Genomic DNA, 15,917 nt, shown 5'->3' on the forward strand with positions numbered 1-15,917 from the left:
AACCAGATGAAGAGTCCAATGCTTAAAACTGCTATTCATGATTTATGAAGTATGAACAAAGTATGAAAGCATAACAAAACTGTTAATAAAATACTCATTAGATAAGCTTTTCTCTGTTTGAGCTAAATCAATTTTATATTTTGCCAAGTGCATTATCACTCTGCTGCAATATTTTCTTCACTTGTATTCCCTCTTCTGTTGTCATTATCACCTGCATAAAGCTTTGTTTTAAACATAGTTTAAGCTTCTTTTCTGTTCCTGTTTAATTAAGGAAAAACAATCCAGCAAAACTAAATCAAATAGAATAATTTAGATGGTAGCTGCTTTCTTTCTGATTAGAACATAGCTCTGTGCCTTTCATCAGTGGTGGAATTCTTTTACATTTTTTCTTTAACAGGCTATAGCACAAACTTTATTCTTGATAGCATAGTGAATTGCAGCTTGACATCCTTCTTTCTGATGAGATCTTTTCAGAAGATAATGCACAGAGAAAGCTAGGTTTTATACTTGCAGTGCTAATGTAATGTGCTGTGGAAGATTTATTCTTCTTATTAGATACTCACCATTGTCTCATAAACATCTTGCTTGGAGTTTACAGTAGAACTTAGAGACCTGTTAGAGACATTCCCACCCCAGTGGGAATGACATATAAGACAGATCTGTCTGATACCCTTCCCTTATGCTTCAGCCTGTGGTACTATTTTAGGCTTCATTCTCATTACAGGTAATATTCCAGAGTCTAGTATAATAGTTGAGATACCCAGGCTACTAATGTGTTTTCATCTGTGCCTGATAATGCACGAATGGAAAGGGGGTGATGGAGAGGAGAAGAGGGAAGAGACAAGGGAGGCTAAAGGCATCCTTTATCGCCACTTCTGAAAGACATCTGTGGACCTTGCATTTGTATAAGGATATGCTGTAACTTTTTTACTTTTTTTTTACTGTAGTTACAGGGATGCAGAGAAGAACTTTCACAATATATCAAACAGATGCTCCTACACAGACTGCTCTGGCAATGAAGAAACTGAAGATGTCTCAGGAATTCTCCAGTGTACGGCTAATGTACTTGGTATGTATTTTTTGAAGGGAATTTGTTTCCTTTAGCTGGAAGGAAAGTTTACTGACCATCCTAATACCGACAAAGAACCAAGGAATTTTTACTCCAACAAAGGAAATTTAGGATGGGGGCAGCTACGTAGCAGTGTGCTGTTACTACATCTGTCTCCTTTTATACATGTATTTCGTGCCTTTGAGACAATCCAGACTGATTTTTCAGTGGAGTCAGTGGAGGTGTATTGTGCAGTACCCAGGTTAATGTCAGTGATTAGAGACGTTTCAAAGGCTTTGAGTCCAAATGGACTTGCGTCTGTGCAGGCCTTGGTCTTGGATTTATCTCAAGTGTTTTTATAGGGGTCCTACAGAACAATAGAAACTCTTGTCATCTCTGGGCCTGGTGGATAGAGAGCCTGAGAAACACAGAGCAGGATGTACCCGAGACATGAAACATTCTGGAAACTTACATTCATATTGAAGAATATTTGCTGCAATAAACTTTTAGAAGTGTTGCATGTCAAGATGATATCATCCATCACTGAGGTACAATTGTCTTAATAGGTGTCAAAATTAGATATCTGGGTACTGGCATCCATTTATATGATTTATCCATCTTATTCTCCATCCCAAGTTGTTAGTAAGCTGTACTGCTTTTCTGTATTGCTGATAAAAGTCTGTCATAAAAGGCAAAAAAAAAAAAAAGGTGCAGAGCTTAATACTAAGAACTTAATTTTTGACTGGGTTTGTTTTAACTGTTTCACTTATGTGAAACTGATCATCTTCCTTGTTTTAGAGTAAACTGTACAGATTGAGCTTTAACCACTGGGCAATTGTCTACATTTTACAGGGAACTGTAAGGATGAAAAGTAGTAAATCCTTTTAAAGATAATTGTTTCAAAGCAGTAATTCCTGATTTATTTGTGATAGTCATTTGCAGTGAAGCAAGGCTGATGTTACACAGCTCTACTTCCAGGACTGTAACAATTGACAATAACTTTTAAGTAAGTTCTAAGACATGAAGTGTTCTCATGCATTAATTGTATGCAGTTATGCCATCTACTAACAAGTAACTAATACCAATGTGGTTGTGGTGGTTGATGTGTTTATTGGTATTATGTGTGTTTGGGTTCAGTCCTGAGGTCAAGTAACCACAGTTTACAGTGGCTGAACTGTTGTAGCTGTCTGTGTGCCCACTGCTTTGTAGCATCAGCTGTGGAGCTCTGTCATTTGCCATCTGTTGCTTTCATGGAAGTCAGCAAATGGAGAGTTGTTGCAGTCTTTTCTCTGCGGGAAAAGCCCTGGGGGGTGGCCAGCAAGAGGGACGTGGGCCAGCGGCAAGTCCTAGCAGCAAAGGTGGCCAATGGCAGCCTGGGCTCTATGAACAGGATCAGAGATACAGGTTGAAGGGACTCATTATCCCCTTCTACTCAGTACTTTTAGACCACATCTGGATTACTGAATCCAATGTTGGGAGCCCAAAACCGTCAGGGGCAGATCGGACTGTTGGGATCAAAGCGTAGGGGTAATGTCTAGAGGTTACTGTCTCAGGGAATGATTAAAGTGGACTTTGCTGAAAATAAGTTTGCAGAGACTTACTCTTGGGAAAGCTCACCTTTTAAAGAATGAATTTGAATTCATAGCAAAAAAAATAATTTCAATGTGAGCAAAACACTGAGATATTTTAAAAGCAGTATTTCTATCCTCCTCCTTATGTGGGACAGGAACATAAGGGAATGAGCAGTTAAACCAGCTTCTTAATTTTAATTTTAGCTCCTATCACAACAGGTAAATAATTAATGGTGGCTGTGTAATTAATTCTCACATATGCAGTTATTTTTCTGGTTGAAAAAGGCTTAGTGAGAGCCACTTCTACGCAAGGAGGATGTAGCCACTGGGGTGTGTACCTAGAGCAATTGGCATTGGTAAGACGACAGACAAGAATGAATCTGACTGTGATGGAGGCTAGAGGAACTATTGAGCGGTAACAGGGACTTGCTGTCTAGGGCTGGAAGAGTGTTTCCTTAAAGGTGCTTGGAAGCAACCTCCTGCCCTCTTACCTCAGATAATGCCAACATGATTCACTTCTCCTGACCCTCTAACTGCCTCTGAAATAGTCACTTGGCATTCCTTATTCATCAGAAGACAGCAAATGCTGAGATCATTAGTAAGCTTGGAAGACTGTAAGCAGATGCTTCACACCATGGTCCTGGTGCTTACACTGCTCACAGCGAAGTGCTGACTGCAAGCTGTACGCTCAGCTCGATGCATGTGATTTATCATGTATGAATACTGGAATTTTCCTCTTGTCAAGTCATCACTAAAGTGTGACACCATCTTCCTGCGGTGGAAGGATCTGATTCTCCTCATCTCCCCGCTGAGTTGCTCCTGCTACAAGTCTAGACATCAATAGAGCTCTTCCTGCTTTAATCCACTGTAATTAAGGGAGCCACAACCACCACACACACATGCTGTAAACCATGTTTGATACCAGATCAATGGCACAGTTTTCCTTTGTGGTGACAGCTTCTGAGGCTGGAATATTTAATTTAACTTTGTATCCTTTTCAGAATGGTCTAGACAGCTTTATGATGGACTCTGCTTTCTTTAATTGGTGCGTGCACACTTTTAGTGTCTTTCATAGGCATATCATCCAAAGGAAAAACAAGTGACAGTATACTGGAAGTTGGGAAGAAGAGAACTTCTAGCTTCTAAAGGAAGCCTTTGTAAAGTTCCTAGTTGGAAATAAAGTATTTCAAAGAATAAGCACTGGTATCTTTTACCCTGTTGACACAGATAATACTTTTAGCTGGTGAGCTAAGCAGTGTTCAGAGCAGATTGGTGTTGTTAGTTTGAACTTATTTTAGAAATAATGATAAGAAAAAGATTCCTATGATGAAGTACATTATGTGGGTGACTACCACATTTCTTTATTAGGGGACTATAAATTTATACTGAGGTATGTTAGAGAGAAAGATTTTATCTGAAGAGATTTCTTATTTAACTTTAGACAAGTTTTGATTCTTTCTGTGCCTCAATTTCCCATCTGTGTAATGGAGATAACAGGTTATTCTTTTTAATCCTTTAAACCATATGTCAGTGCTGTTCAGATTTTAACCTTCTCAAAGCAAAGACGTTTTCATACCATTTGTACATTCAGCATTTTGAGCAACGACAGCCAAATCTTGTTTGGGACTGCTTTTGTCCCTGTAATTTAAAATAATTTGATCTCAAGTAAGATTAGAGTGTTCATTTTGATTTATTTGCAGCTAGTCAGAATAAAGCAGAATAATTCCAGGTAGTTCCAAATAAAAACTTTGGCAACAGGAAAATAAGGATGAAAACTTTTTTACATTGTTAGTCTGTAATACCTACTGTAAAGAATTTATTTTAGGACATAAAGCCTTCATGACCTGCCTCCTGCTTATCTTTTGGGCAGGTATTCCAAGCAGGTCTGTGGTACTGAGCTTTATGAGACAATAGAGAAATGCCCAGTTTTCATTTTTCAACCCCACTATGTACTTCTGATACGTCACATGATGTTTTGCACATCCCAAATGCTCAAACTAGATAAAAATTGTATAGCCTTCGCCTCATGTCCTCCAAACACTCTTTTCAAACACTGCACACAATTAATATAGCCTTTGTGGACGTGAACGATTTTTCACTCTGCTTTCAATCCTTCACAAAAAAAAAACCCCGAAAGGGCTTTTCATAAAGGGACTTACCTGTTTTCCTTTAAATGTCACCAGTATTTTCTTTGGAGCTTCTTTGCATCTTGCTGAGGAACTCTGTAATCTGTCATAAATTTGATAGTAAAACTAATGAAAAGTAACTTATATTCATAAATACCTATAAAAAAATCTGTTTTGCAAAATTTGCAAAGCAGAAGTAGATGTTAATATCCAATATTTAATGACATGGAAGAAATGTCTTTGAAAGCCTCTTTGTGTATTAGACTACACCATTTAAATTGTACGTACTGCAGCACCATGCGATATACGCTGCATAAATAACACTTCGGACACTGTGGGTGCACTGCCTGAAGTTACAAATGCACTTGGATCAGATAGTTGTTTCAACAAGGAGGCCTGGACAAATAATTGCACCTATCTGTCTTTCCATTACTTAAGATACAGAAACAAATTCTCTTCCATTTTTTTATTCAATGAATTAATTTATGCAACAGAATTCTTTTTCATCTGTTATAAAAATTTGGCCCCTAAAATCTTACTACAGTTATGTCATTTTCCTTAAAAAATGCACAGTGTATGTCAATGTCAGCTCTGCATGTGGACTTGAATGTATTGCAATAATTTTTCCTGTTAGGCATTCTTAACTTACAGGTTAATAATAATGCTCATCTTCTTGATTTTTCTTTTGAGAGTGGTGTGGGGAGTTTGCTTCTCTGTCATTTCTACATGAATATCTTTCTGCGGATCTGTCATTTGGAGGATGATATGCCACAATGGTGAGGATTCCTGAGTCCCCTAGTGATAAATTATGTGGAATCCCAACCCAGAGCTCTGTCCCGTCACAAAGATAAATCATCTCTCTGGATTCAGCCTCCCGAAGACACTGAGGAGGAGGTAGAATCCATGGTTGGTATAGGGGTTTAGAGAGCTCTTGCCCTGGCTGACATTTACTTGTCACCACCAAAGAAGATATGTGCTGTAGGCTGCTTTATATAGAGCAAATCACTTCATGCCTAAATATATCTTGCAGGGCTGTTCCTTCATTTAGTGCAAAGGGCATAATTCTATAAAAGCCATTTGTTCTCTGCACATTTGTCAAAGTTGAAGATCTGCGTTTCTTTTCTGAAACTAAGAAAATGTCAGCTTTTACCCATATTCTGCAGTTAAAGAGGAATGAATTTGGGATTATTATGGTAGCTGTTAAATAATAACAGCACATCGCTGCTGAAAAATACTACATTTGAAGAGGCAGGAAATACACTAAAAAGGAGATGCCAGGACAGATCTTACCCTACAGTGAGATTAGACCAGGTGATGTTATTGCAAAAGATGGACAAAGGTTTGGCATACTGACAGGTGCACGAAAACTGTAAATGTTTATATATGTAAAGTACATAAATAACTATCACATTCTTTTTCGTTTGAGTTAAGAACTGCAGATAGTCATTAGGATGCAACTAATTTAGGATACACAGCCTGATTTATAATTAAAGTTGTTGGTTTACAAATGGTGTAAAAGGAAATGTTACGTGGCCCAGAGGACTGGTGATACTAATGGATTTTAATAATACTTGGAACTCTGTCCTGGGGGGGTCTAAGCTATACACACAGGACTCCTGTTATTTAGCAGATGTTACAGTGTGCTGGCAATACAAAAGTAATATAAACAACAATCACATAATTCATGTGATTTCAAAACTGAGATGAATACATCTAAATTAGAAAAGGACAAATGTTTATACCAAATGGCCTTAGACGTCCCACTCTTCACAGATCGGAGCTATTTATCATTAGAATGCAGATGAACTGCCAGTAGATAGTGAGCAGTTTGAAGTTATGATGTACAATAACATCTTGTAGAAGTCTATTTATAATGTAGAAGACATTGTGGGCATGACTAAATGTAGGTGTTTGCCATTACTTTAGGTGCTGTGGGTTATCCTGCGTGGCCTCTGTCAAACCTTCAAAAACGTGTAGGTCTCCCTTAATTCCCATATCTTGGCAGATGTAACTATCTGTTAGTCCTTATGTAGATGTCTTGGATGCCTTATGAAGACTCAAGTCACATTAGATTTCTGTATTTGGTCAGCTGAATTGAGCCCTTTGTATATGAGAGGAATTACGAGAGATGATTTTGCATTTCATGGAGAAGTTTTCAGATTCCATTACAATTTTATTTTTTTCCAAGAAGTGAAGTTCTGCTCCATTGTCAATTCAAAGACATAAATGCTTATTTTAGTGTAAAAGCAAATTGAAAAACTCTGTTCTTATTGCTGTTTGATCTCTAGAGTTAACACGAAATAAAGTGGACCTGCCTTATTTTTAGGAATCACCAACCTGGTGACTGCAGTTTTAATTTAATAAACCCTGTGCAAACCAAAGAAATGGAGTTTCCAAGATGTGATGGGGGACACAAAATGATGATGTCTTGTTTCAGACATCTTGGCTTTGTCTGCAGAATTGGCTGCTACTGAAAGCATTGTATGGGGGAAAAAAGAACATTGCCTAACTTAATAGCTCAGCTGAGTTTCTTGTGTCAATAGTTTAGAGCAGAATCTTTTACATGTATGCTGAGCACAGGTGATCAGGTCCTCACCAAGGAATGGTAATTACAATTATATTTCTAAGCATCATTTGTCAGAGGAGACCCTCAATTCAACAAGGAAAGAAAACGCCATCATTAAAATTGGATAAAGCAGGTATTATAGGTGAACAAGTGCGAGGAATTCTTTTTAACAATAATTCTGATTTTTATTTTATGAAATCTTGAAAGATATGCAGGCCCTGTATGGCACTGTAAGAGAAGCGTAGTACAAATTTTACAGTTGTGTCAAAGCCACATGTAAAGGCACAAAATAATGTTATTGTATTTATATAAAACACACTAAAAATGGATTCTCGGGATAAGTTCACCATTGTAATGCAGTAAGATCTAAGTCCTTCATACAGTAATTAGATCCTGTACTAGGCTAACTTACAAGCCAAATAATTACGCTAATATCCCTTTCTGCATTAGCCTGTACACATCAAAACCTTTTCTATTGAGAGAATAAACGTTGCTTTCCCTACAATCTTGAATTATGCTTTGGAATTCTGAACTGCCACCTGGCTTTCTGTCCAAAAGACTGTTTAAGGAAAAGATCTTATTTGTGCCAAAAATCTGCTAATCCAAAAACATTTAAGAAGCATTTACTATAATTGAAGGTGGCAAATTCTGCTTCCATCCACAGTATGAGTTCTGGAATTGCATGTTGAATTTTCCTATCCCCTTAATATTTGACATTTACAGATTCTAATTTGGTATCCCAGAAAGAAAGGTATTTTTCTATGCCAAAGGAATCAGATGCTGGCCACTCTGCAACCATTGTCTCCATGATCCTAAAGGGGGCCTACCGGAGAGCTCAGGAAAGACTTTTACTTGGGCATGTAGCGATAGGACGAGGGGGAATGGCGTTAAACTGGAAGAGGGCAGGTTCAGATTAAACATTAGGAAGAAGTTTTTCATTTGGAGGGTGGTAAGGCACTGGAACAGGTTGCCCAGAGAGATTGTTGAGGCCTCATCCCTGGAGGTGTTTAAGGTCAGGCTGGACGTGGCCTTGGGCAACCTGGTCTAGTGGGAGGTGTCCTTGCCTATGGCAGGGGGGTTGGAACTCGATGGTCTTCAAGGTCCTTTCCAACCCAAACCATTCTATGATTCTATGATTCTATGATTTACTTTAAGGAAGAACTGTGTGGGTTCTAACTGCTTCTGCATGTTCTGCAAGTTAATGGATTACTTTGACATTTTTATCACATCATACATCTTCTATTTGTTTCTGAAGAGCCTATGATTTGTGACTTTCTTTATGGGAACAGATTCCTATCTAGTTTCTCCACTTAGTAATGTACAATATACAAATTCTGTACTAGTTCCTTGATGTTTTGTAGTGGGTTCACAGTTTACAGGAACTGCTGAAAAGAAAATGAAGGACCTTTTACTAGCATGTTATTACAGGATGAAGTCATCTATATCTGCTCCAGTTCAGTGAAATACTTAATTTGTACTTTGAGCCTATGCTTAAAGACTTAGGTAATTTTGAATCTGGCTCACAAGTATAGAATCTCTTCTCTAAATGTCTTCAAGACACATTTTCAAAGGATAATAATAGACCTTATATAGTATTTTTGTCATTGATCCCAAAGTGCTTTGTAATGGAGGCCCAGAGCAATATCTTCATTCAATTGTTGCTTTGCCTCAGTATCCTTCTACAACGTTCATATTTTATTTCTCTCCAGTATGGGCTAGAATAAAAATGACGTTGTAAGAAAAAGTAGCAAAAAGAAACTACTAAAGAAAAAAATCATCAGACTTAAGATGTGTGATTTGTCCTCTTGAAGAAGTGAATTAAGTGGTAGGAACACAGTAGATCACTTTCCAAGAGGAAAGTAAATTGAGACTGATGATTTTTTAGAATTTTATTCAGTATATTAGTAGAAGGTTGGTAAATAACAGAAGCTTAAAATAACAAATGGCTTCACTTGGGCAACAGCAGAGAGTGTTGGGATGAATTTGGGCTTATTTTGTATCACTACCTTTCAGTGAAGTGTCTTGATGAAACTAAGGAAGACCTTTTCCTACTTACTGATTGCAAGGAAGTGCCCATTAAGAAGCCTTATCTATGGTGGTAGGGGTCATGTGTGAGGCAATATGGGAGTGCAGTGGCCTCTGCATTTGGAGATGCTGGGCACGGATACAGATCTCGAATATACTTTTTTTTCTGGGCAGCTGAATGAAAGTTTTGATTAGAGGACCGTAGTGAAAAAGAAAGAATGGCAATGCCAGCTTTTCAGAAAGGAATAGCAAATCATCAATTTTGATGAACAGAAGTTGACTCATATTTTCAGTGCCATCTTCAATCTGAATTATTCCACTGCAAAACCCAAATGAAAACAAAATGAAGATGCAGGGAAAGAATTAAATGTGAGACGAGTTTGAAAAGATTAGACTGTTCATGCAGATGTATAACCTGAAGGTTATAAAGAAGATTATTCTGCAGATTTAATTTGTCTTTTCTCAAAATAAAAGAAAAAACAAATGAAATACTGAATATGCTAGAATTGGAAATCATACCGAATGTAATATTTAAAGACAATAATTAGCCTGTGGAAGTCTCCAAATGTTGTACAGTATGCACTGTACAGACAATGAGTTCTGGGAATTTTTGTAACAAGCAGGTTTTTCTATATGTAATAAAACTATCTCCCGATCTGGTACTTCCATGCATTTCAGTGAATAAAGCAAACATTTACTGTAGCAGTTAGGGAGGGGCTTCCTCAAAACCATGTTTTTTTCATGATTTTCCATCAGATTTTAGTTTTTTATGTAGTGTCTCATACCAATCATTGCTGAGAAAAGATTTCAGAGCAGCTTACTAGCAATCTGATGCAGTCTGACATTTTCTCTTCTTGTGATGATGATAGTAATTTCTATTGTCTCTTGAAAACTAAACAGATAGAAGTATAGCGAAAGGGGTAGGGAGAAACTCCACAGAAGATATTCAAAAGATTGGGATCATTTATATGGTAGTAAATGAAAAGGTTATGATGAAATATATACACAGTTAATGTTAGGTGTGTGCTTCTGTTCCTAATTTGTTTCAATAGGAGAGGCAAGAATAAGTCAGTAAAAATAAAGATTTAGTATTTTGTGCAACAAAATGTGCTGAACAAGATGTGATACAAGCACATCACTGAAGCCAAGAGCTTTCTAGAAATACAGAAAACAATAGTTCGTTCATTTTTGTATAATAGGGATTTAAGTAAAGATTTTTGATTTAAAGAAAAACCATCACACTTCAAGCAAAATTTGACCTCTTATTGGTGAGGCTTAGGAAGAAACTTCCCCGATAGGTATGTTATTGTTTGGTTTAGAAGGTTGTTTGACTTTGTTTAATTTTCTCAGTATCTCATAGTGTCTATTACTAAAGAGAAAATTCCCAATTAAGAAAGACCAGCAGTTTGGTTGAGCTTGGGCATATGCATTTTTCTATTCTGAGCTAATATAATTTTCTGCTGGTACTGTGTGTAACTCTATTCAAAGCTAAAATATTTTTACAAGTAGTGGCACGTCCTCGAGCCGGGTCATTGACCTGAATTTCATAGCATAATTCATGTTGCTTGGAGTCAGTACCTTGCGTCCAGATTGACCAGCCAGTCCTCCAGGGCAGATGACAAGACCAGTCTAAGACAATCAGCAAAACCTTAGGCCGAATACTAAGATACAGCTCCTGCTAATGATAATGAGACGAGGGTTATGTCGCAGTAGAGTACACAAGTGATCAGCTCTGCATACCCCATTCTCAGTTAGTGGCGCCAGGGCAACTGACACTTTTACTGTAATTTTATAATACACTTTAAAGACAACTCACCTACGCTATCGTTTTGGGCAGCTTTGTGGGATGTTACATAGTTCTGTAACATTATTTGGTCATTTGTATGAACAGCTCAGGGGGTTCTGATACTGCCCTGTTCCCATACTTTCAGGGCTGCTACAACCTTACAGCCTTGGCTGCCCCTGCTAGACTCACGTTTACACACAGATGTCTTCCAAAGCTACTCACAGTTCACTCTACAGAACAACGATATTCAAAAGTATGCGTATGTGTGTCTGTGTACATATGAATATGATAGTTCCTTAGCTCCTTGCTAGTAATAACCAATTATGACAATGTTATTTGTATGGGTTAGAATTTAATTCTTTTTGGCTTATAGTAAGTATTTTTATGGAAGATGTTACAATACTATGTTATGCAGACGTCGTTGTAGTGAGTCAGGAATTGGCTCGCTGTCCTCTGAGTCAGGATATTAGGGGGCATTGTGTACCAGAGGTACTTTCTTTTGGCTTAACTGCAGATCTGACCATCTGTGGTCATAAAAGATCCTGGGAATATTTTTGTAATAACCTAGTTTAGTGACCAAATTTGATTATGAGTAATGGCATTTGAATGAACTTTCCCAAATTATTACTATTACTTCTTTTATAAAATATGCTTTGTCATGTTGTCATGTTGTCCAGTTTATGTATGTAATTTTACGCATTTTAATCTGCTATTAATCATATTGACGGTCCGAACAAAACTATTGTTGCAGAGAGTTTGCAAAGCTGTGGAGTGCTCAGATCCCTTGTGAATATTGATCGTTATAACCATGCCTGTGTGCATAGGCAGTTCAGACACTGCCTTGAGATGATCAAAGGTTATTGTCTGCAAACAACAGATGCATGACTTCTTCTGCCCCCTGTTATACCTCTTGGGCATGAAAGGCACTAATCACGCTGTTCTTCCAAATTTAAAAGCCTACAAGCAAGCTAAACAAACAATGAGAAGTTTGGTGATCCACTGGGATCTTATCAATGTTATAAAGCATGCTGAATACATATTAAAATAAAGGGCCTGTTATGCCCTTAGGAAATGAATAACTGCCCTTCATTTCTGTTAGAATTCAAGATAAATTTTAAGATGTTTGCCTAGTTGACTGAAATGTGATTTGATTTCAATACACTAGAGGAACTATGTTGTTAAATCTTCTATTTATTTCCTTTGAAAACTCTTGCTGAATATTGGTAATTTACATACAGCTGATTCATACTTCTTTTTCTTCTATTACAGCTTAGAACAACACAAACATATCTACTTAATTTTGTAACTCGACTATGTGATATAGGGATTATGTACGGATGAAACTTAACAGAGCATGTCTTCCCTAAAATAAGACAGAGGAAAATGGTTAATAACCATCTCAAAATTATTTTTTCTAGATTATCCTTAAAATGGTAAATAACAGACTGGAGTAGGATTTGATACACATGTGTATCCAGGGTCTTCCATCACTGATATTTTCTCATGCCTTCAGCAATACCAGCCTCATCACCACTGTAAATCAAACCCTTTTGAATTTCAGTGATGGAGACTTGAAGTGACGTTGTGAGAAATCACAGAGCTGTCCCATCTTACGAGCAGTTTAGAGCGCTCTAAGAGGCAGGTTTTTTTTTTAAAGATGTGTGAGTGTAAAAGCCTAAAATAAAAAAGGCTTTGCTTTCCTTTGCAAGCAACAAAAAAGAAGTAATCATTCCTTTGTATCTTCTAGCAGTGCCCAATAGTTATAATGAGAAAAGTATTTTGTCTGAAAAAAACACCAAATCCCACAACCCTCCTCCCCCAGCTACTAAAGTGTTGTCTGACTGCAGGGCTTTACATCGCTTATTGAAAGCCAAAGACCTGACTTTGAATCCCAGTATCTTATTCTTCAAGCTGGTAAGAGCTGGATACCTCACTGAGGCAATGAACAGAGGGGCTATAAAAGCAGAAGCCTCCTTTGTGGCTAGGTCAACAGTGGAAGGTACCCGTGGCTGGGTGCATTCACACAGTAGACTGAGTGTGACATACAATAGCCTGGGAAATTATAATGTATTATGGCTTCCAGCGGGGGAAAGGAGAGAGGCAAGTGTAAATCCCACAAGTAGCTGGCTGGAACAGGGAGCTGAAAGTATGAGGACATAAAATGACAGGCAAAAATGGCTCCTAGGGATATTCCCAACCACCAGAGAAAACAGAAGTCCTATGGGTAGGTATCCAATGAAAAAGCCACTCTCATTGACTTGGAAAAATACTGGGCAAATAGACAACAAAGGAAAAATGTGACACAGTGGCAATACCATGTTGTTGACATCAGTGTCTCATTGTCCCATAGGTTTGAAGTTTGAGGAAATGCAAGAAAAGTTTGGGGAGGAATTCTTCAATGTCTGCTTTGATGAGAATGAAAGAGTTCTGCGAGCTGTAGGCGGGACCCTTCAAGACTTCTTCAATGGCTTTGATGCTTTGCTGGAGCACATTAGAACTTCATTTGGAAGACAGGCCACCCTGGAATCCCCTTCTTTCCTATGCAAAGAGCTCCCTGAAGGCAATCTCATGCTTCATTACTTTCATCCACATCAGATTGTGGGATTTGCAATGATGGGAATGATAAAGGCAGCAGCAAAGAAGATTTACCGCTTGGAAGTGGAAGTAGAACAGGTCACTAATGATAAGTTGTGTACAGAGGGGACGAACCCAGGTAACTGCAGCTGTCTGACTTTCCTTATCAAAGAACATGAAAATGCAAATATCACAAAAGCACTTCCACCGGGAACTTCCCAGTCCCCCTTAGACCTGAGGATTAGCATCAGCACCTTCTGCAGAGCTTTCCCCTTTCACCTGATGTTTGATCCAAACATGCTGATTCTCCAGCTTGGAGAAGGTCTTAGGAAGCAGCTCAGATGTGACACTCATAAAACTCTGAAATTCCAAGACTGCTTTGACATAGTTTCTCCTAAAATCAGTGCCACGTTTGAACGAGTTCTTCTGAGATTATCTACTCCCTTTGTCATTCGGACCAAACGTGAGGATTCTGGCTCTGAAAATAAAGATAAGGTAAGAACCTTAATTTGGAAGGGGATGTGTGTATATGCGTGTGATGGGACAGGATTATTCAGAGAGAAGTAGCTCAAGTCCTGTGTACTCTGGAAAGCTCGAGTATGCTTTGCAAACAGGGGCTAAGTGGTATTCCCCAGGCAAGTGACTATCTTCCTAAATTATTTATAAGCTTTGCCTGTGATGTTGTAACAAATCGTGACATTGCCATTCAGAAAATGCTGCTCTGTGGAGTTGAATAGTGCAGTTTAAATCAAAAGGGTGAGGAATTTTACAAAATCTCCCTATCTAATCCTTAATTTCACTCCAGCTATATTATAAAAATAATAGTTATTAAGCCATTTACTAGGGAATAGCTTTCAGTATGTTTTCTGAAAGTCTGTCACTGCAGGGTTCACACTGCCACTTTATTATATTGTACTTCCCTATTTTGAAATGGTGCTTTCCTCTGTTTCTTCTTATCTCTCATGCTGCACTCAAGGGAACCAAGTGGTACCAAATATCACTTATGCCAGTTTTAATGCTTTCCAGTAATTTAAATAGGCACTGTCCTCCTACACTGCCTCTTCCCTCAACGTTTTAGAAGACAGCTACCTTAACTAGTGAGCCCTATGTTGAGTTCGGCGCATCCTAGGTGATTAAGGTGAAAACATCTCTTCTAGAGTGGACCTCTCCAAAGGTTGGATGGAGTTTGTCTCATTGCATATCCTTGAATTATGGGAAAGCTTTTTTGGTGTGAAGTTGGGTTCCAGCTTTATGCACCAAAGTACTTGTACTTAATGCTTACATTGAAAGCCTATGTGTGGGTGCCTTGAAAATACTGCTGCCCTAAGAGAATAAATTACTGATTTTCAGTGTTTTTAAGAGATAGCACCCAAAAATAGTAAATCTCAATAACACTGGATGCTTAGACACCTAGTTCTGCCTATGGTTGCCACATTTACAGTTTAGGTGGTCTGGATATAGCTTGAGAAATTCCACCTCTGTTTTGCTACCTACAGTGGGCCAGAGTTTCAGAAAGACTCCCATGGTAACAGCATATCAAGTTTTGGCTTCTTTTCAAAACATAGCCACTTCTGACAGCAGCAATGTTTCCAACTCCTCTTTGGCACTGCTTTTTGGCACCAATAAACACGTTTTTGTTGCATTTTCCCCTGGAAACAACATGTTCCCCCAAGAGAAGCAAACTAGTGCGTCTCATTTTGTATGAATTGATATAATTCAACCTATTTAGGATCAAATGGGAGTTTATTTTTCAGGATCTGTCCTCAGTCACCCTAGTCTTTAATTATGAAAAGGAAATGTTTTGTGAAAGTTTGGAGGTGTTGCTTCTGAACTACCTTTCGGCACAATTGTTTCTCCTTTGAAAGAGGCTTATGCCATACTCTTTCCTCTCTCGGAGCCTGCCCATCCCTCTCAGTCACCTTCCCCTGCTCTGGGACAGACTCACAGCCCTTTGACCATCTTCTGCTCTTCATGAATCTGCTGTTAATCACTCTGAAGAGGAAGAAGATTTGGGGGCGGAGGGGGAAGCGCTTTAAAAACTTTTTTTCCTATCTAATTACGAGTTAAAACAAACGACCAAAACGTTCTTTTACCTGAGCAGGGTTCATACGCTTGTGGCTTGCTCATAGGAGAGGTGGCAGGGATGGAGCTTGCTGGAGACAGGTTTTAGCAGCCAGTTTGGGAAGCAACTCTGATTTCAAAAGCTTGTTTTGTACCATCA

General features: G+C 38.3%; 1 protein-coding gene across 1 annotated transcript in view; it reads left to right on the forward strand.

The window, feature by feature from the left end:
- Positions 1-15,917, forward strand: part of GUCY1A2 (guanylate cyclase 1 soluble subunit alpha 2) — a gene marked incomplete at its 5' end in the record, with an annotated part of 165,423 nt that overhangs the window by 18,407 nt on the left and 131,099 nt on the right. The window contains 2 exons of the mRNA XM_082496347.1: positions 948-1,069; positions 13,473-14,191. Coding sequence (XP_082352473.1) covers positions 948-1,069; positions 13,473-14,191 — 841 coding nt within the window. The remainder of the gene's footprint in view (positions 1-947; positions 1,070-13,472; positions 14,192-15,917) is intronic.

The sequence above is a fragment of the Vanellus vanellus genome (genome assembly GCF_965231255.1).
Source record: "Vanellus vanellus genome assembly, chromosome: 1".
NCBI lineage: Eukaryota > Metazoa > Chordata > Aves > Charadriiformes > Charadriidae > Vanellus > Vanellus vanellus.